Source organism: Dermochelys coriacea, chromosome 1 (assembly GCF_009764565.3).
Source record: "Dermochelys coriacea isolate rDerCor1 chromosome 1, rDerCor1.pri.v4, whole genome shotgun sequence".
In the NCBI taxonomy this organism is placed as follows: domain Eukaryota; kingdom Metazoa; phylum Chordata; order Testudines; family Dermochelyidae; genus Dermochelys; species Dermochelys coriacea.
In genome coordinates this window covers 322,397,742-322,425,530 of record NC_050068.2, presented here as the reverse complement: position 1 = coordinate 322,425,530, position 27,789 = coordinate 322,397,742, and the positions used below count along the sequence as shown (strand labels likewise).

At 39.8% G+C, this 27,789-nt stretch overlaps 1 protein-coding gene across 3 annotated transcripts in view; it reads right to left on the bottom strand.

The window, feature by feature from the left end:
* Positions 1–27,789, bottom strand: part of CERK (ceramide kinase) — an 80,789-nt gene that overhangs the window by 28,095 nt on the left and 24,905 nt on the right. For 2 of the 3 annotated variants that reach the window (XM_038373224.2, XM_043496390.1), the window contains exons 2-6: positions 25,200–25,313; positions 23,917–24,039; positions 19,843–19,968; positions 18,894–18,957; positions 5,424–5,569 (exon numbers count right to left, since the gene is read on the bottom strand). In XM_038373224.2, coding sequence (XP_038229152.1) covers positions 5,424–5,569; positions 18,894–18,957; positions 19,843–19,968; positions 23,917–24,039; positions 25,200–25,313 — 573 coding nt within the window. The remainder of the gene's footprint in view (positions 1–5,423; positions 5,570–18,893; positions 18,958–19,842; positions 19,969–23,916; positions 24,040–25,199; positions 25,314–27,789) is intronic. The other variant, XM_043496395.1, reaches the window with a different exon arrangement.

The window sequence follows — 27,789 nt, the reverse complement described above, 5'->3', positions numbered from 1 at the left end:
TGGGGATAGTGTAAGAGAAGAAACCAACAAAGCAACAGAGAAGAATAGTCCAAGAAGTCTGAAAAAAAGTGCTTACTCGGAGTACTAAGGTCAAAGGTACAGCTACCATCGCCAAAAAGGGATTTCCCTATTTTACTTCTAATGAATCTGAACTGGTCTCAAACTATCTTTACATAGAACTATTATTCAGTTTTATATATTGGTTTAAAACATGAAATATTACCCACATAAGAAGCATAATTCTACCTTAGTTGACCTTCATACTAGCAGAATCATCACTTTTTTTTTCCCTCCAGAGAGGTTATCAAATAGCTTTTTCCTTCCTTGCTTCATTGGTTCTCTTTTACACTATCCCCAATTTTCTTGAACATTTTACCCTGCTTCCTATTACATTTTCCTTGCTGACTTCCTGCTTAACGGTATCCTGCTATCATCACAGCACTTTCTTTAGTTTTCTGTGCACACACGGGGCATGTTCTGTCTAGGTGAAAAAAAAAGTGTGGTCACAAGGGAGAAGAAAGATGAGTGAGAAGTTTTCTACATTTTCAAATATATTGATTTCAATTACAGCACACAATACAAAGTGTACAGTGCTCACTTTATATTTATTTTTATTACAAATATTGGCACTGTAAAAACAAAATAGTATTTTTCAAGACACCTAATACAAGTACTCTAGTGGAATCTCTTTATCATGAAAGTTGAACTTACAAATGTAGAATTATGTGCAAAAAAACCCTGCGTTCAAAAATAAAATAAATGTAAAACTTTAGAGCATACAAGTCCACTCAGTTCTACTTTTTGTTCAGCCAATCACTCAGACAAACAAGTTTGTTTACATTTGCAGGAGATAAAGGTACCTGCTTCTTGTTTACAAATGTCACCTGAAAGTGAGAACAGGTGTTTGCATGGCATTGTTCTAACTGGCATCGCAAGATATTTACGTGTCAAATGCACTAAAGATTCATATGTCCCTTCATGCTTCAACCACCATTGTAAGGGACATGTGTCCATGCTTATGATGGGTTCTGCTCGATAATGACCCAAAGCAGTGTGGGCTGAAATATGTTCATTTTCATCATCTAAGTCAGATGCCACCAGCAGGCCGATTTTCTTTTTTGGTTGTTTGGTTCTATAGTTTCCGCATCGGAGTGTTGCTTTTTTTAGACTTCTGAAATCATGCTCCACACCTCATCCTTCTCAGATTTTGGAAGGCACTTCAGATTTTTAAACCTTGAGTCGAATGCTGTAGCGAAATCTCACATTGGTACCTTCTTTGGGTTTTGTCAAATCTGCAGTGAAAGTGTTCTTAAAAACAAACATGTGCTGGGTCATCATCAGAGACTGCTATAACATGAAATATATGGCAGAATGTGGGTAAAATAGAGCAGGAGACATACAATTTCCCCCCAACGAGTTCAGTCTCAAATTTAATTAACACACTATTTTTTTAACGAGCACCATCAGCATGGAAGCACGTCCCTCTGGCATGGTGGCCAAAGCATGAAGGAGCGTACAAATGTTTACCATATCTGGTACATAAATACCTTGTAATGCTGGCTACAAAAGTACCATGCAAACATCTTTTCTCAATTTCAGGTGACATTGTAAATAAGAAGTGGGCAGTATTATCTCCTGTAAACGTAAACAAACTTGTTTGTCTTAGCTGAACAAGAAGGAGGACTGAATGGACTCGTAAGCTCTAAAGTTTTACATTGTTTTGTTTTTGAGTGCAGTCATGTAACAAAAAAATAATCTACATTTGTAAATTGCACTTTCACAATAAAGAGATTACACTGCAGTACTTATATGAGGCGAGCTGAAAAATACCATTTCTTGTTTATCATTCTTACAGTACAAATATTAGTAATAAATATAAAGTGAGCACTGTACACTTTGTATTCTGTGTTGTAAGTGAAATCAATATATTTGAAAATGTAGAAAACTATCAAAATGTAATAAATTTCAATTAGTATTCTCTATTGTTTAACAGTGCAATTAAAACTGATTAATAGCTACTAATTTTTTAATTGCGATTAATTTTTTTTTGAGTTAATAGCAGAGTTAACTGCGATTAATCAACGGCCCTACTTACTAGTAATTGGAAAGTTAGCATAGCATGACAGACTATATTGTAAAATTTCCCTTTTGTCCCACAATACAATACACTATACACAAGTTAATACACTAACACAACAGTTTCCAAACTTTTTCATGCTGCAGTCCCCTTGGGGCTCACCTCTAAACACAACCTTCCTGGAACTGAGTATTCAGGTTGGCTTTTCACAAATGAATGCTCCATCTTAGCAGTCTACTTTGAAAACTATGGGGGGTGACCAGGCCCAGATTAATCAATGTGCACTCAGTGCACTTGCACAGTGCCTCCATATCAGCCCGCCCACCCCCCTGCTGCGCAACGACCAGATCCAAAATAAAGGAATGGCCAACTGTGGTCTACAGGCCACATCCAGCCCACCAGAATATTTCATTTGGCCTGCTGCCCCATGTACAGGAAGGGGGTGAGAAGTGGAAATTCCTCTTTCCCCCGATCTCGCCACATCGCTCCTGCATCCTCCACGTGGAGCTTGTGACATGCTGCAGGCCACAGAAGGCATGTTGCTGCAGACACAAAGCTCTATTCCTCCAATAGTAGATGGCATTGCGTAGATGGCATTGCATAGCTGCCACAAAAGCTGTTTGTTTAGAACTTTGTTGCATTTTTTCCCAACCCTCCCAGTCTTATGACCCCTCAAAAAGTATCAGATGCTAGACAGTATGCCTTTGCCTGCCACTTTTAAGATTTTAATTCTCCCCTCACTTGCCCCAAAAACACCCACTAACAGATAATTAAATTGAGAACTGGTGAGTATAAAAATTCAATACTTTTGTCAACTAATATGTAAAAGGAAAAATGAATAGCTATATGCACTCTGTAAATGACAGATTTCCATTTGCAATTTGACAATGTATAATATTTTTGTAGCCATAGTTCTGTCCCATCAGTGAAAGACAGCACTACAGAAACTCTAACCTAACAGACATTGCACTCAGGTGAGCAACAGGACTACCGCTGTGAGTGGGTGCACCCGGGATTGGGGAGAATTCTTGCAACTTTTCCTCAAGTATGTCACTGACTGTTTCACATGTGGCCAGCTGGTGCCTATGATTTAAGAGGACCTGAAACTGAGCCTTAAGATTTGTACAGTGCACAGATCTATATAAATTACTGAAAACATTAATGTATACACTATACGTATGTAACCCTTTACCAATTTCCCATCTTTATTTAGTAATAAAACATTAAGAAAAAAGACTCCCTGCCTTTCCCCCTATTTCCAACATTAAAAAAACAAAACAAAAAAGCCACACATACTTAACCAATACTTATTATAGATAAAGGATTTATATTTTAAGTTTGTTCTCCAAAAGAGTGTGTAACATAATTTAGAGGTTAACTTCCTTAAACATGTTCATTAAATATATTTTTCAAAATCACTATTCAGATCCAAAAGTAAAATTATGACTATATTAAGAGAATGTGTTTAATATAAAACCTTGCAAAATACAGGACAAGAATACAATGTAAATTCACATACAGCAAACAGTTGTACAGTGGACAAAATGAAAGCAAAAAGCAAACTTCACATTTATAACAAATAGACTATAAAGGATTATACAAGAAAAGAACTTACGTTTAATACTGTTTTAACATCAGTGAAGATTGTTTTAAAAACAGACAGGAAAAACGATAACCCCAAATATGTATATTTAACAAATGTCCGGTGACAAACTGGTACGCTACAAAAGCAAAAGCATGTCAACTCCATTTTAACCTATTCCTCCCCACAAAAGTATAACTATGCCATAACCAAAACATTAGAGTTACGCTTTACACCCATACCTTCTTTAGGTCACTAACACCATAAACAGATGAATGTTTTCAGATGAGCATATGTCAAACCCAGAACACTTTACTCAGACAAAAAAAAAAAAAATCTTTACTGAAGTCAATGGAAATTTTGCCCAAGCAAAGAGTTAAGGCGTGAGAAAGCAATTCAGATTTTGTTCCTATAAGTTTAATTGAGTTGCAAATGGATACAAGTGTGTCTCTTCATTAGTATTAATAGGAGGAACACATGCAAATTTCTCTACAGAGTGATTTATATAAAGCACCTCTGATATACAATACCTTTGTTTTACTCACTACACTATAAGACTAAATGAACAGGCGTGAGAGTTGGGTAAATAATTAAAATAGTAAATGAGGAAATTTAATATTTATGTTCACTAAAAATACTAAATTTCAGAATTTTTCATTATTTACCATCAGCACACTCAGTGTTTTGTCGCTTATCAAGACTAACTTCAAATTTTAGTCATTTACTCAAAGGCAGTCATGTGATTGTCAACACAGGATAATTCTGTGCCTTACCTGAACAATTGTATGCCCACACTCATCTGTAGTTCTGGAGACACCTCTGAGTATTATTAATTCCAGTATTGGAAGAGGAAGCCCTCCCTCTAGTCCAGATCACATTTTGAATGGAGCGTTAGGGATCTCCTTTTTTGGCTATATGGGTCATTAATTTTCAAGTGCCAAAGATGCTCTTTGGATTAGTTTTTGCAGTTAAATCTACTTTGTCAAAGGACTTCACTTAGGGAAAAGTTTTGAACAATGATGCTCACTAGCACTAGCAGTGAGCACTACCATGCTCACTAGCAGTGGTCATAATTAGCCTGAAAAGGGTGGCTATCATAGTGAATTGGAATGGACCAGCATCTCATTGAGATATTGAAGGAAGCTAGCAGCAGGGCTTCTGCAGGCATTATGACTACAGAGCATCAAGAAGAACATAATATGCACCTCTCTCTGGAACCTGTGGACCGGCTCCCCAACGGTTCTACGCTTCCCTTGTGACAGAAGCATTGAGAGAGAAGGAGAGGCTGTAGTTTCTATCCCACAAAATGGATTTCAACACTTGTGGATTTCAACACAGTTAGCCAGTGATGAAAACAGATAGAATATTGGGTTCCTTTCACTGTACAGAATAAAGTGTTTAGCCTCTATTCAGTGGGTTTCAACTGATAATGCTTTCAGTTAGTGTTTGTTAGTTCGAATTTATAATTTTCCCTCACCATTCCTTTTTTATAACATTTGTATTAGCATATTTAAGCCCCAGAACACTAATCAAGAAAGCAGTTCTTAGGTGCTACAATAATACTTTAATTTTTGCTTCCTCCCCCTCATGTAAATTCCTTCTCCCACAAACAAGACATTGCAGCCATCACTATTTATGCTGGCCCACCAATAGCTTTATGGAGCATTACTGTTCATATTTAATTCTACAGGCAGGCCTGACTACAGAAAGTTACTACATTAATAAATAACGTAAACTGAAAAGTTAACCCTTTTTCATTCTTACCAGCAGGGATTATGCCAATCCTTATATTGCACTGGACTAACGTTGCTTTGGGATTATTTTGATCTATGCCAGAATCCTTCTGTATTCTTCCAATTAGACCATGCATCACTTCACTGCACATTCCGTCCCCACCAACACAAACAATACTGCCAGAAAACATAAGTTAGAATGCATGCTAACAGTCAAACACATTAAATGTTCCAATTAGCACAAACACCACTTACGGTCATCACTTTGTTCTCCCTATTCACCTTTATGATTTATAAAAGAGGGACACAGTCAACTTAAAACATTATATTTAAAACAAAAACAAACAAACAAAAACAATATAGCTGCAGGAACTACAGGAGTCCCCCTGCCTCATTTTGTAACTTTACAACAATTTTCTCCTGTGTTTTTAAAATGTGCTTTTTCTTTCCCTTGTTGCTTTGTGAACAGACACAAACATTAGTGGAAACTAACTATACAAGTAAAACACTGAAACAGACTGCACACAAAGAGCCTTCAAATACAAAATTAAACAAAGTAAAAATTCCTCCCCTCTTTTTTAATTGGTATGTTTATAAATAATTTGTAAGTTAACATATGTAGTTTCAGAAAGAAGTATGATATTTATATTCCTTTAATATGCAATTCCATTTAATCTGTTTTTTCTATTAATTTTAATCAACTGCTACATCACACACAATTACTATCAAAAGACATACTTTGAATTCTGAACTGAACATTTATACATTTAAAAACCATATAAGTTTATAAAATGGTAGACAATTGGAGCCTCAAGTCTCAAAAGTACAAAGGCTTACATATTAGCTAAAATGATTTATCCTTCTTAACGTGGCTGAATCCTGAAATCTTAAATTGTCTTGTTACACAAAAACATAAAAGAGTTGGATAGATCAAGATGACAATTCTACAATCTGACAACAAGTAGTTTTAAATGTCTTCAGAAGCAAGAGTTTGTTTTGCAAAATTAATCCAGTTTAGCGGGAGTAGCAACTATAGTTAAAGCTCAGGACGGACAGACTCGAAGTCTGTAGCCAAGAGTAACACCAGAAATAAAGTATTATATGATGGTAAATAATATCTGGTCTGTGCATAAATATTAACAAAATGCACCCCCTTAAAAATCTTAAAGGGGCACAGAGCTATAATTTAAAAAAAATCTTCCAATGAGATACACTATGAGAATGAGCCTAATCAAACCTTCAGAAAATTGCGTACTAAATCCCTAACGTACACATACAAGTAGTAGAAAGTTATATATGAAAACAATTGGATTAGTACAATTACTCTCTAGTTTGTTCAGTGTGTACTCTAACTTGCAGAACCTATTTCTATTTTGCACCCATTTCTCATGCAGAATACTCCTATTGCATATTCTGCACCATCTGTATGAAACAGACCAGTATAGGGAATAGGCACTCACAGTACAGATCAGAATATAATTTGTCCTCACCATCTTTCTAACCATATAGGCCATTATGCTAATACACTTTTTCATGTTATTTGTTGATCATTTAAGCATTTCAATTCTGTCATCACTGAACTGCTGCACCGTCAAAACTGGCACAGAGTAGAAAAATAAGCAGTTAAGGGAAACTCCTATGTATAGACAATCCACAAGTGATATTTATCCTTTGAGAGAAGCCTATTTTTGCTCCAGTACTGGAGTCACAGTCCTATAAATATGTTAGCTTCTGCTCAATACTTGCTCTCTATGCCAAACACCTTGTTTTAAAAGAAAGATATACAGTTTCTCAGTTGTATATTATTGAGCTACATTATACCTCAAAAGAAAAGGCAGCTGCCAGTTTCTCACCTCCTTAAGTATATTCCATACCCAATTAGACCCTTGACAAATTCCTGCCCCAACTCTAGATTGGATCTATGGCAAGGTGAAGGCAAGGAATTGGCTTGGAATTAATGTAGGACTGAAATAATGATAATTTTATCCCGCTCTCAACTAAAAGTAAGTACAAATTCAATATTGCCAGGACGAAACAGATGTCTCTCTCTTCTGAGGATAATCCCCATGGCCAATATAACAGAGACCAAGAAATTCATGGTATATTACTTTGACTCAAACTGGAAGTGAATACCAGAATATCAACATGCAAAAAATGGTGCTTTAGTGAAGAATTTTCATACCTCTAGAGCTATTGCTCATTTTAATGAAAATTCTTATGAACTGTCATCCTGGGGCCTGGCTATTATGGAGATATCTGGTAGCACTGACAATTTTTATGCTGAAGTATCTAATGAGTAGGTATCTTAGACAGACAGGTTTGAAAGACTTTTTTCTAACTGGAGAAAATGTAAAATAGCTAAACAAATATTTGTGGCAGTCATGTATGCAGTGGGAACCAGAAAGGGTCAGAGGTGCAGTCAGCTTGATAACTGTCACACTTTCTTCTAAAGATCAGACTTTCACTATATCTGAATTATCTACTGAATTACTGTAAGACAACTATTTTTGCTTTCTTTTTGGTGTTGTTTCTTTTAGACGGTTCAGATTTTTCTCTCAGGCAGATCAAAGAAGTTCCAATTAAAAATCTAATGTTCTATCAACTTAGAGAGATCAAATGAGATATTCAGGAATAATAAAAAGACTACACACAGGGATATCTGGCTTTTTCTTAAGGAAGACTTTGAACAAAATACTAGGAGTGATTTTCTAGGAGGATAGGTTTTGCGCTGCATTAAGAGCAACTATATTTGGTCACTGCCACACCCTCCCGGAAAACATGAGGGAGAAAACTCATTGTGAGGATTGTTGGGTACAACATATACTAGACTACATTTTCAGAGGGTCAGTTTCCATTTCTACAGGTGTGTAGATTTATCCCCACAACTGGCTTACAAACACGAAAACAGCACTTCAACCCACCTATAAATTCACCCCTTTATTTTGGAGGTAAGGTAGCCATTCAGTCCATAGCTAAGGCTGAAGCTAGCTTTAAGGTACAAAACCTATTTTCAAATATGCACTCCATAACTTCTCCAAAACACACAATTCCCCTAAACTTAACTTTCCTCATTTTATCGTAGAGTAGAATTTTTCTGGGAAGTCAGAAAAGGAGTTTAAAAATTTGTGGTGTTGAAATTTTTTTCCTGATGCCATCATAAAAATTATTCAATATTTTGGTTCATCTCTCCAAAACGGCTTTTCCTAGAAATTGCAGGTTTTGTTTTATTTTTCTGGGCTTCCTCAAGAGAAATATATTAGTATTCTGATGGAGTGATGACTGGTAGCAGTAGTAGTAGAGTTTAAAAATATACAGTGCTTGTGATAGGATACACATAGTTCACACGAACGTGGGATGTTGAAGTGGAAGAGAGGGACAGGAGAAGCAGAGTCTTTTATCCATGTTAAACTTTAAAGAGGAAATTTTCAAAAGTGCCTAAGGGATTGAGAATTTGTATTCTAAACTATCCTCCTTAATGCTTTCCTTTTCTAGATAATAGAACTTAAATACTAAAAATTTGTGACAACTACTTTTGGCTGAAAGATATGTTCTTTAGTACTGGAAATCAAAATCCAGTCCAATGATTGGCATACCAATATGGCAGGGATGGAAAGGATCTCCAAATCATAATAAAAATGATAAGTACACTGACATACGGGTAGACTTTATAGAAATAGTGGAATACGTTGGTAGGCCATGTTATGACTCCTCCTTCCCTCTTCCTTTCTTCTCTATATTGTTTCTTTCCCTCAATCTCCTCTAGTTTTATTACCTTTATCAATCTAACTTTTATACACAAAATTAAATACAAATCATAGAAGTCTGATCCTCTGTATGCTAACTTTCACTGTAGTGTTTGGGTCATTTTAAATTATAATGCTTTATATAAATATTCAATTAAAATGGGGGGAAAAGACTAGAAATGGTTACTTACTGTAACTATGGTTCTCTGAGATGTGATGCAGACATGTATTCCACTTAGGTGTGTGTGTGCACTCAGTGTGTCAGAGCCAGAGCCTTTTGCCTAGCAGTACCTGTAAAAGGGCGGTGCTCATGCCTCAGAGCTGTGGCTCCTCCTCTGGGTATCTGAGGCAGCGCCGCCCCGATTCCCTCCCCGGCTCAATTCCTTTCCACTGAAAACCCATGAGAGGAGATTCCAAGGTAGAGGGGATGGATGGTGGGTCAGGAAATACAAGTCTGCATCACATCTCAAAGAACCACAGTTACAGTAAGTAACCATTTCTTCTTCTTCTTCAAGTAGATGCAGATGAGTATTCCACTTAGGTCACTCGTGAACAGTACACCAAACCGGAGGCGGGACTCGAAGTCTGCTGCAATAGGGATTACGGAACTGCCCTTCCAAGACCTGCATCCAGTATGGAAGATGCAGTAATAGCATAATGATCCATAAATGTATGTATGGACAACCACGTGGCTTCCCTGCAAATGTCCAGTACGGAAATGTCACGATCGACATCACTTGTGGCTTCGTGGAGTGACCCCGTATCTGCTGAAGACATGCAGTGAATAGTATTTCATATGCAGCCTTGATACAGCAGGTTATTCATCTAGAGATGGTCTGTGCAGAGATTGCTTATCCCTTCATGTGGTCCGAACAGGCGAGGTAAAACATGCAACAGTTTAGCCCAGTCTATACATAGGAATTGGATATACTGGAATTGGAAAAAGTTTAGAAAAGGGCAACTAAAATGATTAGGGGTATGGAACAGCTTCCATATGAGGAGAGATTGAAAAGATTGGGACTTTTCAGCTTGGAAAAGAGACGGCTAAGGGGAGATATGATTGAAGTCTATAAAATCATGACCGGTGTAGAGAAGGAAGGAAGTGTTGTTTACTACTTCTCATAACACAAGAACTAGGGGACACCAAATGAAATTAATAGGCAGCAGGTTTAAATCAAATAAAAGGAAGTATTTCTTCATACAACGCACAGTCAACCTGTGGAATTCCTTGCCAGAGGATGTTGTGAAGGCGAAGACCATAACAGGGTTCAAAAAAGAACTAGATAAATTCATGGAGGATAGGCCCATCGATGACTATTAACCAGGATGGGCAGGAATGGTGTCCCTAGCCTCTGTTTCCCAGAAGCTGGGAATGAGCGACCGGGGATGGATCACTTGATGATTACCTGTTCTGTTCATTCCCTCTGAGGCACCTGGGACTGGCCACTGTTGGAAGACAGGATACTGGGCTAGATGGACCTTTGGTCTGACCCAATAGGGCCATTCTTATGTTTATATAAAAGGCTAGACATTGCCTGTTATCAAGTATGGAGGTGTTGATCTTCTGGGGAAGAGTGCAGCTTAGGGAAAAACACTGGTAAATACACAGCCTGATTCAGATGAAAGAGAGACCACCTTGGATAAAAACACTGGGTGTGGTCGCAGCGTTACCTTGTTCTTGGAGAACTGTGTGAAAAGCAACTCAGCCACCAAGGCGTGCAACTCGCACACCCTTCTCGCCAAAGGGATGGCTATCAGGAACGTGGTTTTCTGAGACAGGATAGGATACAATGGACTTGAACAGAGGGCCCATCAGAGCAACCAGAATCCCACAATGGACAGGTTCTCAGACCAGAGGATGCAAGTGGACAAGCCCCTTCAGAAATCTTGTCACCATGGTATTAGAAAAAAACCTGACTTCCCTTGAATTGGGGGATAGAATACTGATATTGCTGTCAAATGCTCTCTCAGTGAACTGAGCACAAGTCCAGATTTCTGAAGATGTAACAGATACTACAAGATGTACTGGGTAGAGGCCTCTGTCAGGTGGGTCCCACGGGAGAACCTGTTCCATTTCACTAAGTAGGCCATCCTAGTGGAGGACTTCCCACTGTTGAGTAGCACTTGTTGGACAGGCTCCAAGCACTACTCCTCCTCATTTACCCATGCAACAGCCGTACCATGAGGTGCAGGGAGCTGACTGTGGCTCTGGTTCTAAGTGAACAGGTCAGGATGGAGAGGAAACAATATGAGAAGTTGAACTGACAGAGCAAAAAGATCTGAGAACCAGCACTGTCTCGGCCACGTTGGCATGAGGATGAGCTTGGTCTGATCCACTACAAGTTTCAGGATGACTCTAGGAATGACCAGAATAGGTGAAAAGGTGTACAGAAGAGTTGACTGTCAGCTGGGGCAGAAAGTGTCAGAGAGGGAGCCTTGACTAAAGTCCACTTGAGAAAGAATAGTGGACACTTCCTGTTTTCTCTCATCACAAACAGCTTGATTGAGGGGATGCCTTATGTTGCAAAGATCACCTGGAGCACTCTCCCCTTAAGGGACCACTTGTGGCTCAGGGGAAAAACCCTGCTGAGATGGTTCACAAGATGATTTTGCATTTCCAACAACTGAACTGCTACCAGAATGTTGTTTCTTCGATACAAAATTGCCACAGGTTGATCACCTCCAGGTAGAATAACCTGGAACGTCCCGTCTCCCCCCCCCCACCACCACACACCCTACTTGTTTACATAGTGCATTGTGGTGGTATGTCAGTGAGTACATGAACCACTGAGTGTCTGATGTGGTCTTGGAAAGCACAACATGAATTGTGGAGGGCCTGAAGTTCCAACATGTTGAGTGGAGTGAGGCTTCTTGTTCAGACCACAGACTCTGCACCCTCAACAAGTCCAGATGTGCCCCCAAAACCAGAAGGGAACTGTTGGTAACCACTGAGAGGGCCAAGCTAAGGCAACTCCTTGGCACATATTGCACAGGGACTCCCACCAGTGCAAGGAATATAGGACTAGTGGAGGAAGGTGAACCAGCCTGTCCAGACAATGAGGAGCAGGGCAGTAAACCATCCTAAGCCACATATGAAGAGGGCAAAGGCAGAACCTGATGAATTGGACCACCTGAGTGCAAGTGGACTTGTGGCCCTACACACAGTCTTGTCCGAGAACAAGACTTGGCCATCAAAGGGGAAGTCCTTCATGGCTTGCTGGACATCCAGAATGATCCTAGAGTTTTGCAACCAGGAAGCCCACATAATAGTTACTACCAAGGCCATTGCCCTGGCTGAGATATCAGCAATGTCAAGAGCAGACTGTGGGAATGTTTTAGCCACTAAGCAACTTTTCACAACAAACGCCCTGAACTCCTCACACGAGGCCTTGGGCAACTGATCCTCGAATTTAGCCATGGCTGACCAGTTGAGGAAAACATACTTGGCCAGCAAAGCTTGTTGATTTTCTATTCTTGTCTGTAAGGTTAACGAGGTATAGATCATCCTGCCCAGAAGGTCCAACAGCTTAGAATCTCTGTCCTTGGGGGTAGACCTGAACCTACCCTGTTGGGCCCTGTTTATGGCCATTATGATCAAGGAATTTGGGGCCACATGGGAATAGAGCTCCTCAAATCTCTGCATGGGAACCAAGTAGCATTTTTCCATGTGTTTGGCCACCAGCAGTACTGAGACCAGTGTATTCCACAGGGTTCTTGCTGGTTCAAGGAATGCATGACTGATTGGGAGGGTCATTCTCCTGGGGATGGTGGGCTGCAAAATGTCCACCAGTTTGTGCCCGTTTTCTTGGAGGAACTTACATGGATGCGCAGTGTAAAAATGTTCTTGTACACCTTAAAATCCTCTGGAGCAGAAGAAGACGATGACCCAAGCAGCTCAGCATCATCTAGCAATGAGGACTAAGGGAGGGAGGACTCAACCTCCATGGGGAGGAAGACCTCTAATGCCCAGGCTTTGCAGTTGATCCAAAGCCATCACTGTCAACCTGGTGGGTGACTGGCTTTGAATGGGATGAAGAATGGGATCTCCATGAACAAGTAGCATCCCACTGAGTTCAAGGCCACTGAAACAGGTAGGACATTGGTGGCCAATAGGGGGCTGAGACAGGGACCTCCATCATGACCAGAGCGCATACACTAACCCTGGAAGCCGTACTGGTCCACTGGCAGCCCCCGGAGTTACTCAGGTGACAGGGAGTGGGAGAAGGACAACTCCAACTCTGAATCAGAGCCCCAGGATCTCAGCAACATTGGTGGAGTGAAGCCAAAGGGAGCCAATCGGCGGTCTGATTCATCCATTGCCTAGAACGTGACAGAAATTAGCACTCCTGATATGGCAGTACCAAGCATGCTGATGGCACAGGTAGTGTCGGTCCAAACATAGGTGCCGACTCCATGGGTGCTCCAGGGCTCAAGTACCTACAGAAAAATCAATAGAGGGTGCTCAGCACCCAGAAGCCAGAGTTTGAGTGTGGAATGTGATGAGTTCTCTGCTGCTACAACTTCTGCTCTTGGGGAAGGGAGTTTATAAACAGAGGCAGGGTGATTAAGATAACAAAGGCTTGTCATTAAATTAAATAAAGGATCTTTAGATGACACAAAGCATCATCAGGCACTCCAGTTAAAAGATAGGAAACAAATGGCAGGAATAAATGGTCCATTTTCAGAATGGAGAAAAAGTAAATAGTGTGTCCTACAGGGACTTGTACGGGGCCCAGTGCTATTCAACATATTCATAAATAATCTTCAAAAAAGGGTAAACAGTGAGGTGGCAAAGTTTGCAGATGATACAAAATAACAAGATCGTTAAATCCAAAACAGACTGCAAAGAGTTACAAAGAAGTCACATAAAACTGGGTGACTTGGCAACAAAACGGCAGATGAAATTCCATGTTAAATGCAAAGTAATGCACATGGCAAAACATAATCCCAACTATACATACAAAATGATGATGCCAAAATTAGCTGTTATCCATCAAGAGAAAGATCTTGGAGTCATTTGCAGTACTCTGGAAGTATTATGTTTCCAGAGTACTGCACATTTATAAGAATCCTTCTCACCATGTCTCTATCATCCTGAACTCATTCTCCAGCTTCAGAAGATTTAAAAATTATCTCCAGTCATCAATGGGACAGCCGCAACTGAATAATGTAGCTGTCCTTAACGTGCATCAAGACAATACCAGGGAATTAGATGTAAATAAGATTGCTGAAGTTTCATCCAGAAAGCTACAATGAGACACAATATCTTTAAACTGGGACATTAGTGAAGACAACTTGTAGGTGATTGCAATGATTTTAATAAATATACTGTAATTATGATAATGTATTTATGTAATTCATAAGAATTGAATTATTAAAATAGTAAAGATATCAATGATATTTAATAACTAGAATAAGTTATTCTAGTGAATCAGGGCCTAAAACCAGATACAGTGTGGAAGAAGTGTATAAATATGCAGAAAATAATCTCTCCCCAAAACTGGCAGAGTGCCCCCTTCCATTACCCCCCCCCCCCACACACCCCTCTTCAAAAGCACCCACTGGCAAAAACAAAAGTCAGTGCCTATAGGTCCAAGTGCAAACAGCGGTACCAGAGTGAATCGACATCAAGGGTGGTGAAAGCCACCAATGGAGAATCTGCAGTGTCAAATGCAGCGGGGCTGAAGGCAGTCCTGTTGCAGAGGTCCCCTGTACCAATTCTGCTACCAGCTCCATCCTCACCATGGGGAGGGGGAATGTCTGGATGCCTGCCAAGAGACGTGGGGGTTCAGCAGTTCACTCCGTTGGAGGGGCTATACGTGGCACAGCCCTGGGAACGTCCTGGACCAACAGGGAGGTCTAGACCAAAAGGCAGAGGAGGTCTGCGGCTGCCTTGTATGCTGATGACATGGTCATAGTTGGTACCAGCATCTCCCTCATCAGTACTGGACTCAACAGATACCCGGAGTCTGAACCAGAGTTGATGGTACAGGGTTTCTGCCCTTCGCACTTGGTACCGGGGAAGGGTCAGAAGTATCCATGCCATTCTGTGTGCCAGAACCAGAGCATGCTTTTCCTGGGGGAGACAGAGGAGTTGCCGCACGACCTGGGGCAGTCATGATTGGTCTTATGAGACCTCTTCCTCAGTGCTGACAACAAAACAGTTTCTCTGACTCTTTGGAGAGGCACCTGTCCCTGGAGTGAGAAGTGGCAATGATCTCCAAGCCCAAAGGGTAATTTTTGGCCTGAGGAGGGCCTCAGAACCGAATCAGGCTGCCTGGCCTGTACTATTAGGTACCGCATGGAGGCGAAGATCCCATGTCACCCGAGTCCACTTCTTGAATGACCTACAGATTGAACAACACTTTTCAAGTTGGGCCTTGCCGAGGCAAAGCAAGCACTATGTGTAGGAGTAACTATTGGGGATCACTCCTCCACATAAAGGACAATGTTTAAACCCCAGTGAGGGAATCACTGGGACCACTATCTACTGACTAAATACATACAATAAACTAGACAAAGACTAAATGTGAGACTACAACCACACAGAGCTCAGACTCCAGCCACAGGTGGTGAGAAGGAACTGAGGGGGGTCAGTGTGGCACCGCTGCACCAGGGAAGCCAAGGAAGTGGCCACAACCACAAGGCGTTAGCACCTCCCCTCTACAGGTACTGCTAAGCAAAAATTCCTGGCTCCAGAGCACTGGATGCCCACACATTTAAGTGGACTACACATCTGCATCTACTTGAAGAGGAATTTTTAGTGCCCATTTAAAAAGCAAAACTCGGCAATTCAAAAACAGCAGCACTTTGTTAAAGAGCAACGTAAAGACAAGTTTTGGTGGAGTGCTGCCAATATTCAATATTAAATGTTCTTTACAATGTTCTTGAATGGTCTGAATACATTTCCATTAAACTATAATACCAAATAATCCACATATTTCATACCACCAAACAGATCAATCATTCCTATTCTATTTAAAAATATATTTTCATTTCCCCAACACACCACACTGTAAGAAAACAGAATTCTGATATAATTGAATATCATCTCTTTTGAATTCTATACATTTAATACAAAGTCAACAGCAGTGTTCCCTCTAATTTTTCCCCCCCATGTGCAGAATTAATTTTGTTATGCGCACCAATATGGAGGTGATATATGACACATCACCTTCATATTATTGCACATAAAATTCATGTGGTTGGGTGTGGCCGAGGGCTCCGGCTGGGGGTGCAGGCTCTGGGGTGGGGCTGGAGATGAGGGGCTCAGGGCTGGAGCAGAGGGTTGGGGTGCAGGAGGGTGAGGGCTGGGGATGAGGGATTTCAGGTACAGTGGGGCTCCCTGGGGCTACAGTGGGAAGAGAGGACTCCCCCCCCAGCTCTCCCTCCCCCCACAGTAGCACCTGGGCTGAGGGGGAGAGGCGCCTCTCCCCGGGCCGGTCGGGCTGGGTCACCTGGCCCAGTCAGGTCCAGGGCTGGGCTGGGCGGGCTGGAGCTGAGGGAGGGGTGCCACAGCAGGTCCGGGGCTTGGGGAGAGGCATCTCTTCCCACCGCAGCCCGGAGCGCCTGCGCGGTGCTTAATAGGCAGCTGCGTGGCCGTGCAGCTTAGAGGGAATTTAGGTCACCAGTATACATCCAAAAGCATAATCCCCAACTACAGAACAAGTCAGGGGCAAAATTAAAATGGAGTGGTGGCTAAATCAGGTGAGGTGTACCTACTGGTAAAGGATTACTTGGCAATGGGAAAAAGTGACTGGATCCTGTAATTATTCATTGCCAGACTTTTTAAAGTTTTAGCTTTTAAAACAAAGTACAGAAATTTGGAATGAAGTGTAATATTGAGTGGTGGTTGAACTCTGCTGAAATGTGCTTATGACTGTATCTGGTTTTAGGCCCTGATTCACAAAAAACTTAAGCGTGCGCTAATTGAGTTGGGGCCTTAAATTAAGCGTTTTAGTGTGTTTATTTGGTACATAAAACTATAGACTAACTTAGCATATAAAAGTTCATGCAAGTGTAAGAGGAGGTTACTTACCTGTAACTGGAGGATAGGAACAACACATCTGTACTCCACTGTGGATTCACGCATGTGCACCATGTGTCTGGAGCCAGAGAATTTGAAAGTAGCATCAGTTGGTCTCCACACGCACCTTGGCTCACACCTCATGCCTCCAACTGAGTTGATAAAGAGCAAGGCAGACTGACCATCTTTCCAGTTCCTTTTACACCGCAAATAATAGAAGACCCGAAGCAGAGGGGAAGGAGGGCTGGTAGTGGAATACATCTAGGAACCATACATCTCGAAGAATCTTCAGTTACATGTAACTAACCACTTTTTCTTCTTTGAGTGATGGCCCCTATTGTATTCCACTGTAGTTGACTGACAAGCATTACCTAAGGAAGAGAACGGTGTGGACAGTAGGGTTGAACAGAGATCCGCCATCCCAAAGGAGGCATCAGCAGCAGAGGCTTGCATCAGGGCATAATGCCTTGCAAACGTGTAAATGGAACTCCACATGGCCACTTTATAGGTATCCAGGAAGGGTATGTCCTTAAGAGACTTTAGTTGTTGCTTGCGCTCTAGTGGAATGAGATCTTACCCCTGGGGAGGCCCCGGGGTTCAAGAGTTGATGGAGAGCAGAATGTAGCCAGATATCCATTTGGAGATTCTCTTGGTGGAGATGGCATGGCATGCTCTCTAACTCTCTCTGCTATGGTGAAAAACAGTCTTGTGGATTTCCTGAATGGTTTTGTTCTCTGCAGATAAAAGGCCAAGGCTTGTCAAACAGCAAGGAAATGGAGTCTTCATTCTTCTACAGAAGTATGCAGTTTTAGGATAAAACACAGGTAAGTGAATGGACTGGTTAAAGTGAAATTCCAAAACTACTTCGGGTGAATTTGGGGTGTAGATGTAAAGAAACCTGATGTTTATGGAACACTGCACATGGAGTGTCTGCCATCATTGCTCCCAGTTCACCAACCCTTCTCACTCACATGACAGCTATCAGAAAGGCAACCTTCAAGGAAAGGAGGGACATGGAACAAGTAACTAAAGGCTCAAAGTGGAGCCTTGTCAGTACTAAAGGAATAAGGTTCAAGTCCCATTGGGGCGGAATCTTCTGAGTAGGCAGAAAGGTCCTTATTAAGTCTTTCCAGAATCTATTGATTAGAGCATGTACGATAATCAAGTAGCCTGGAGCAGGTAGATGGTATGGACTGACCACTGCTAAGTAAACTCCTAAGGAGTTGATGAATAGACCCGACATCTTCAAAGAGAAGATATAGTCTAAGATGAGAGGCTGTGGACACGAAGGATTCCAACCTGGACCATACGACTGTGAGAAGGAAGTGGAGAGGAAGTCAGTCCACCCCACCCTTTATCACCTTGGTTGTAGGCATGAGGTGAGCCAGTGCACATGCACGGACCAATGAACACTACTTCCAAATTCTATGGCTCTGGGTGCATGGTGCACATGCGTAATCCCACCATGGAATATAACAGGGACCGCCATTCAAAGAAGAATATTAATTCAGGGGGTTAACTGGACTCTCCTGAAACAGTCCATTTTTGCCTTTGAGAATAAATCCATATTCAGGTGCAGGAGACCCAAAGAGCACGCCTGTTTTGAAATGCTGTTTATTACAATGATCTCATCATCAAAGTTATCACATTACCATAAACTATCTTGTTACAATATTCTCTTCTCCAGAAATTAAGCTACATATTCCAGGAAAAATCAAATCAAATCACTTACCCATCATACTTGTAGATATTAACTTCTAATAAGTTATCCTTAGCATGGTTAGCATGTTCAGTTACTATGGAGAAAAACAAACACACTTATTCACTCAAGCCTTCCTATTAAGCTAAGTTTCATAAACTTGTCAAGTAATGTTTCATAAGTTCCATAAACAAAACCAAATGAATGTGGCTGTCAAGCAAAAAACAAGAGACAAGGTAGTGAGGCAATCTCTTTTACTGGACCAACTTCTGTTGGTGAGAGGTCCAATAAAAGATAGAGAGACAGGGTGGGTGAGGGAATCTCTTTTATTGGACCTCTCACCAACAGAAGTTGGTCCAATAAAAGATATTCCCTTACCCACCCTGTCTCTCTAACATCCTGAGACCAACACAGCTACAACTACATTACATACAAGCAGAAAACAAAACCATTACAATGTCTTGCTTTACCAAAATGTTTCATTTCAATGAATTTTACAACAAGGAAACAATTGAGAAATGCATGCATTACACATGAGGAAAATTCTTTGTTTACAAAACAAAAAATTAAATGTAAATTTAAGTGTCACATACATGTATTTTTTTTTTCTGTGAGTCACTGTATAATTAGTAATATTTCATCTGAGTAACTACCTATGCAGTTTTAAATGGAAAATTTTATTTATCTATTTATTTTAAGTGGAAAAAGAAGGCTCTCTTAAATAGCTTGGATGCATCACTACCTACAAAATGATCACCAGTGTACTGAAATAAATGGTGCATTGCTACATCACCCTCATTTGTGAATTGCAGGGCTATAGCTAAATCAGCTAGAAATCAGTTACTGTTCCATTTCATACACTTATTAATGCAGAAAGCGGAATTCTAAAAAGACATTTTCTTAAGCTGTAAGGAAGAGTTGCTTTAAAGAATTTCATTTTATATTTAATGAGAGATTGAAGTAAAATATTAACATTACTCACTAATAACATCAGTAGAGATGGAAGCTAGACTAAACAATGGAGCCACTTTTTGTTCATAGATCCTCTTCCCTTGCCGTTTTCCTCCATATGGATTAATATATACCAGCAGTTGCTTTGGTCTAGATTCTGGGAGGGAGGGGGGCAGGAAAACAAACACGCCGCATTGTTAGGCACTTGAGTATAAAAACAAGCCATTTTTGATACATTTATTTTTTAATTCTAAGTTATTACATTTAAATACATACTCTTATAAAATATTTTGTTAGTGAACAGAGTCAATTTGAATAAAAGATTTTATTTTACACTCCTTAGTGTGAGGATTAAATGGGTTCCTTATTATATGGAAAGAGCAGCAGAAAGTTCATATTACTTTCAGGCAGTTCTGCATTCACCTTGCCTTTCCACTAAATGAAATGACAATGGCATCAGAGCTACCAATAAGATACAAGCTAAGGAGGCAACTGGAAAGAGGCATATTATCTTGTCCTTGGAAAAAATGAGCATAGTAACTGTATGCATCCTGTGGGTGAGATGAATATAGAAATATCCCTGTATAGAAGGTATTTCATGAATAGAATTCTAGAAAATAGCTTTTGTAACAGGCAATTGAATGATCCTTCATGTGACAGAAAAGTGGTAAGTATATTTTGTAAAAGCATATTCTGAACTGCGGGAAACTGCTCTGAAGATCTGAACTCAATATAATCTAAGAATATCTACCATTACTGTCTGAAGTCTAGCTGAAAGGACTTCAATTTGACCCCAAAGTCAGTCGAGTCAAGGAACCAAAAACACCTATCACAACAGGGCTATTCAAATAGACACATTAAATGAGAATGCTTTCCACTGCTAGAGGGCCTTAGGATATATCTGTGCTTTGATAACATTAATTAATTAAGATTCAAAATTTCTCTATGGAGGTATTGATTATTATCCCTATTTTAAAAAGGTAAGATTAACTAAAATAGATATTAGTAAACTTGCCAAGCACTAAGTGGAAATCTGTGATTGAACTCGAAATAGAATCTAGATCTCATGACAGACCTTCAACCACACTGTCCCTTTCTAAAACAGTTGGTAACCTAAGGCCAGTTAGCCTAAATTTTGAGACTCAAGGTGAGATGCTTTTCACAGCTTTGTATGTTTCAACAAACAAACAAAAAACAAACAAACACAGGACTGACTGAAAATTCCAAAATTTGAATCTTTGAGGAAAACACAAACAAATTTTTGAAAAAAAAAATTCACAGAAAATTTCTATATTTTGACCAGCTTCATCACAATCATCATCTGCACTGGAACATGGTAAAAAGCACCAGGTTGGCTGAATTAAGACAACTTTGAAAGGAATATAAGATAAATACCGAATGTATCACCTAGGTCTTTGCAAAGAATCAAGGCTATCCATATTATAGTAACATGGTTTCTTATATAGCCAAATCGGACATTGCAAAGACAAGACTTTTTTCCGGCACTGGCTGTATATTGCAACTCATTCACTAGTCCTTAGAATCAGTCCTACAAACCTAACGTTCAATTCATTCTTTGGCATCACAGAATAGTCTTACAGGCTGTATCAGAGAGATATTTATGCAAACACCTTTTTACACAAAAGATATGTCTTGTGTGATTATTCAGAGACAAAAAAGAGAAAAACTGGAAAAGGAGTACTTGTGGCACCTTAGAGACTAACAAGTTTATTTGAGCATAATCTTTCGTGAGCTACAGCTCAGTTCATCGGATGCATTCAGTGGTTTTCCCACTGAATGCATCCGATGAAGTGAGCTGTAGCTCACGAAAGCTTATGCTCAAATAAACTTGTTAGTCTCTAAGGTGCCACAAGTACTCCTTTTCTTTTTGCGAATATAGACTAACATGGCTGCTACTCTGAAAAGAAACTGGATTATACTCCTTTTTCTGCATCATCATGGTTTACTAAATTTCAGACACTTACACATGAGCAAATCCATTGTAACTGTTGGGAGTTGCACATACGTTGCTGAGGGCACAGTCTAAACACAAAGTTGCAGAAATAATTTTGAGCTCAATCTGCCCAGCAAAGCTTTTATTAATGGTGATATTGCACGAGAAGAAAAGCACCCAGCTTGACATTCAGAGCACAGGCTCAGTGTGTAGGCTGACCATAGCATTTATTTTTATTTTTAAACTGAGTACATTTAATACAGAAATTATTTAGACAAACGAGGAGAACTAAAAAGTGTCATTTTTACAAAGACACTGTGATAAAATTATGATTTCAAATGCGCTTGTCCTCAATCCCAGAAAAGGCAAACTAGCTTCTCTCTCAGACACCTATTCCAGAAGTGCAGATTTAAAACTGTATAATTCACTCTCTTGGTCCAACCACAAAAAGGGCATTCAGCAAGTTCACCTTTCTCAATGTCTCTAGCATAGTATTGAATATAATCTGATAAATTAGTATTTTATTAGAGCAGTGTCCATTGGCCCTGATCAAGATTGGGGCCCTGATTTCATGTCTTAGATGCAAAATTTCACCACTTTGTAGATGTGTCAAGATAGAGGAAGATATGGTCCCTTTCCTGAAGAGCTTATCAGTATGTGTTATACTTGAGAGGAAAGTTGCACCTCTCAACTCAGTAAGGAAATTTTCCAGACAATATCAATCATACATATTCATATGTGCAGCCATACACAGAGATCCCATAAGCCTTAAGCAAACTATTGAGCTCAACACTGGGGTAAGAAGGTGAAATTCTCTGTTCTGTCTTATAGGAGGTCAGATTAGATGAGCCAATGGTCCCTTCTGACCTCAAAATCGATGAAACCAAAGGATTCACATATTCAAGTTTCTGGACAGCTCACGGTTAGTCCTGGAATAACATTAAAACCATTCAACAATAATTCCCTCCATCTTATTTTAAAAAGCAGTTTTAAGCAACATTAAGATTCTGAACAAATACCCAAGGCAAGCAAATTCCCAGTTAAGGCAAACGCCTCGTCACAATAGGTGCAGAATGGGAAAACTGAGTGAAGATTTTGTCTCTTTGATCTCCTCCTTTCATAAGTAATGCATACAAAGTACTTCGAAAACAAAGCAATACTGGTATAACAGGAACTATACAGCCAGCAACTACCAAGCACTCTGAAGTAGCTGACACTGGTGCGAGCACTGTAACTTGTTTTATTGGAAGAAACATTAACCAAGTTATTATCAGATGTTCGTTCTCCGTGCTTAAGGCTATAAATAGTTCTACTGGGCTTGTAGTTAGAGGCTCATCATTCTAGGTGCTTTATAAACACATAGATCTGGTCTACACTAGGAAATAAAGTTGGCATAGCTACGCTGGTCAGGGGTGTGAAAAATCCACACTCCTGAGCGATGCAATAAACTGATCTACCGCCTCTCGGGCAAGTGGATTAGCTATACCAACGGGAAAACACCTCCTGTCAGCATAGGAAGCGTCTTTAGTGAAGTACTGAAGCTGCACCACTGCAGCATTTTAAGCGTAGACAAGCCCATAGTCCATGCTCCAAAGGATTTTCCATCAATACAAGTGGGGTGGAGGAAGAAGAGCTTAAGCAGCAGTGTGTTTTTTAACCTAATGAAGTTTCAGGAGATGCAGGAGATACTATGGATGGAATGGTTATTCTGTAGCAGCATCACCCCTGGCTAACATACAAATGTTTATGCAGTGGTCCAGGATTCCTTATCAGCATGAATGTATGCAAAAACCCCACTCATTCATTCACATTACTATGGAAAGTCTGCAGGCCCCACATTCTCCAGTGCTTTACACAGTCATTTACACTTGGACAAATCAATAAGAACCCTACTATTCTGATCTGTTATGGAAAGTGAATGTCAAACCCTAGGCATTAATGACTACGCTGCCTTGCACCTTGTGACAGTGGAGTATCAGATACTTGCCAGCTCAAATGCAGCACACCTCCTATCCCCAACTGCTCTTCCTTAGGAGGGCATGAGCTGGGCTTAAGGGCTGAGTTAGTCACATTAATAGAAACTGAACTAAATCGCTGTAGGTGCCATGAAAATAATGTTGTATATTTCAGTAATTTAGTCAAACAACTTACTCTGTAACTCAAGTAGTTCTTTAAGTGCCTGTATCCACTGGTTACACAGTTGCTCATCAACGCACCAAAATGTTACTTCGCTGCACCGCCAGCGGTGTTTTTGTGCTCTTTTCACGTAATATACTATATATATTAAAAAAGAAAAAGAAAAACATTTATGCATTCTATATTTATTGCAACAATGAAATATACTTAATTGTGCGTTGAAGCCCTAGTTTTAAAAATCTGTGCAATATATTTAAAAGACAACATATTAGTGGACCAAAAGACACTACTACCCCCTACAGAAAGGTTTCTATTTCTCATAATTCTAATAGGAAAACTTTGTGTGTGTGTTTGTAAGAGGACAACATTCAAAGTATTTTTCACAACTTAAAAACAGTAATTCCTCCCCGACACATTTCAGCTTACAGTAACTGCTCAAATGTGAATGATTTTTTAAAGATACTTCTCAGCATGCCCAGAGGAAAGGACAATAGGTTATTACATAGTTGCTTACAAGAGTTGCAGCATTCATACTGCCTGAATTTCTTTTGTTTTGAAAAATTATATGCCATAAAGCTTGCAAAGTTCATGTCAGAAAAAACACCCAGTCCTCAGTACCCTCTTTTAAATATCACATCAGTTTGCAGGAAGCTGAAAGGAAGAGGGAGAAGCTGAAAGCCAATTTCAGTCTCTTGAGAAGCATGTGTGCGTGTGGAAGAGAATCACCAAATCATTACATACTATTTTCTCGCATTTAGTCCTTCCATAAAACCTTGGGCAAGTACATTCAAGTCCACTTTCCACAGTTAGCAGTACAGTGGATTGCCATTATATCACTAAGCAGGTTAGAGTACCATTGTATCTCACTTGATTGTACAATTGAAGTGCTTACATAAAAGAAAGTCTTCACACTTTGAAAAACTTGTGAAAGATCTTTTCTCACACAGTCTGATCATTAATAATGATTGGAGTTTTCATGAGGACAGCATCTCTTATTTGATTTTCTAGTGGAGTAATACAGAATCTGTGATGCCACAATATTTACTTCACAACAGTGAGATGTAGTAAATAAGGGTTACAACTTCATTGTGGGACCAAAGAGAAGGAGATGAGCCATGAAGGAAAAATATGATTAAAACACCTTTAACGATAATAAAAAGCCAGGCTCTTGACCAATAGTTCTGTTTATAAAAAATTCTTTGTACAGCTCTTAAATTCAAGTCCCCCTTAAAATATCTACAGATTATTACAGTTAAGCAATTTCTGTAGCATTCTGAAAATAGGAGTAGTTTCCCTACCTGTAAAAGCATGCGGCTTTCCCATTTTTTGCCATTTTCCACTACTACATTGCTTCTCGTCAATTTCAGTTTCTTCTACAACAATAATCTCAGAGGCGGGCACAAAATAATTTCCTGTACAAATACAACATCCATACATGAAAACTGAATGTTAACAACACATTAAAATAGCCTCAAAACATAGAAGTGTAAAATGTGCATTTCATATCAAATGTAAAGACTATGTAGGTAAATATCAGAGAAGCAGCTTGAACAAAGCCATGCACAACCAAGGACATAAATCAGGAATACAGGGTCACAATACCACTCACTCAAAATTGGGCCAGCCATGTGCCCATCACTCTCCCCGACCCTCCCCCAGTTATGACAGCAGGGCAAATAAATCTTCAAATAAAGTGTTTTGCAATTCTAATTGTTATTGTTTCAATCCTATTCCTGGTACTGAATAAAAGCTTACTGGTATCTAATTTCTACATCACCCTTACACCATGATGATCGTGTTATTTCAGAAGCCTGACTATATTAAAAAAGTGGGAACTACATGAAAAAAAATGAGATTTCACCGTACAAATAATTGTTAAATTTATCAAGTCTAAAAAGAGTAGGAATGTGTGGCAAGCCAACCATAGCTATTTCTGTTTCTAAACAGACTCTAGAGCATAAATGTAACTTAATTTATTGAATATTGCTAGCTGCAGTTTAACCATGATTAAGAGTATAATAATGGTCAGCTCTCTTGATTATCAAAGAATAGAACCATTTATGTAAGGGGATTTCAAAATGTAGTTGCCTTGACCTGGCTAAACATGAAGCAGTCAAGGGGAGGAGAACAAGAAACAAAAGGGAGAAAGATATATTTCTACTCTGTTTTTGTTTTTAATTCTATTACTGAACTGTATAAGTTACTCAGATATTCTTCAATATTAAGGGCAATTCTGTGTTGCATTAACAAAAACCAAGCTTTTAATGATTGTTCATTTTGCTATCTCCTGGACATGTTAAAATTAAAATGAGAGCTTCCAATTAGATAAAATGTAAACGAAGATTCTGGATCGGATACTCATTGGCATGTTTGCTAGGAAAAGTAACAGAAGGCATATTACTTTATTACACATTTTCTATACACTATAAAGAAAAGAAAGCTGTCTAACCCCGTAGGTAACAATTTCATACAAACTTTTAAATACATATTATTGCAAGCATTTATAAGTATCTGGGCTCATTTTACATGGTTTAGATTAAAGGTTAGCCTACATCACAACCAACACCATTTTAAAGACATCAAGAAAATTTCACTAATCAAAAAATGAGAGGAACTGAGCCAGCAGCAGGCAGAAAGCTAGCCTGACAAGTTTCACGATTCCTTCTGAATGTGGCCAGGCTAAGGTTCAGATGTATTCCTGGCAAGAGAAAATTCCAGAGACATACCTGCTACTAAAAATACTCTGTCCAACAGACCCCTTAGTTCTTAATCTTGGGAGTTTAGTTTAAGCATTCTGGAGAAAGGTAGGCAGGCAGCACGGCGGGTCAGAGAGGTATCCAAGCCCTAGGACCTGTATATAGATTTAACTGGAAACACTGACTCAACCAGAAGTTGACTGGCAGCCAGTACCAAGTGTGGTGCAAAAACCACAATATGTTTGTCACAGCTTAGACCAGTACCACTCTCTGGACAAACATCATTCTGTTGTGATGGGCTCCAGCTGCTGAAACTCATATGTAGTTAAGCTCTTTGACTCTGGGTAGCGACTGATCACTGTTCCTAAATCTGGGTCTCAGGGAATCTCTCCTGGTGCAGCAGACTGTGTGTGTCAGACACTGTTCTTGGGCAATGAGATGCTACCTAGATCCTGGAAGCAGTCCCTCAGTCCTCCTGAGCCTCCAGATGCTTAGATTCATTCTCCCTACAGTCCATCTGGCTGTGGGAATTCTGGTTCCCTAGTTAACCCCTTAATTGCTCTATCACAACTTTCCAGACAGTCTCTGTGCTATAAATCAAACTCCTGGTACACAAAGAATGCTCAAACCTACACTTAAGATTACATTCAAAACAGAGGTTCTAATATAACTGGCATTCTCAAAAAAAATGAAGTTAATAAGCTGACACAAAAATTGCTCAAACCGTCACATAGTTCTCTCTAGTTAACCCTGCCCTGAACCAAGAGACATATTCTGAATTAGGGAAAGCTTCCAAGCAGCCTACACACAAGTCTATATATTGTTATACAAGATTTTGGGTGAGTTAAACAACATTTAAGGGGCCTACTAGAGTGTATGATGGGCACTAAAATCTGCCTAATCTTTCTAAAAAGTTAACTTCTATTTAAAAGAGGATAAGGATAGCATCTTGACTCCACTGCTGCTGTAGAGTGTTTCCAGCAGCTGAGAACTAGATCTGTCTCTGCTTACAGCCTTCCCCAGACAGCAGTAACCTTAATTCACAATAAACTCATGGGTTTCACATCTGACTTCGACTGGGCAGCACCAATGACATTGATGAAAAGTATCTTGCAAATTCTTTAGAGAAACTACTTACTCATTAGTGGTAAGTAATAGTTCAAACCATGGTTTGAGAAATCTCAGTTCCATC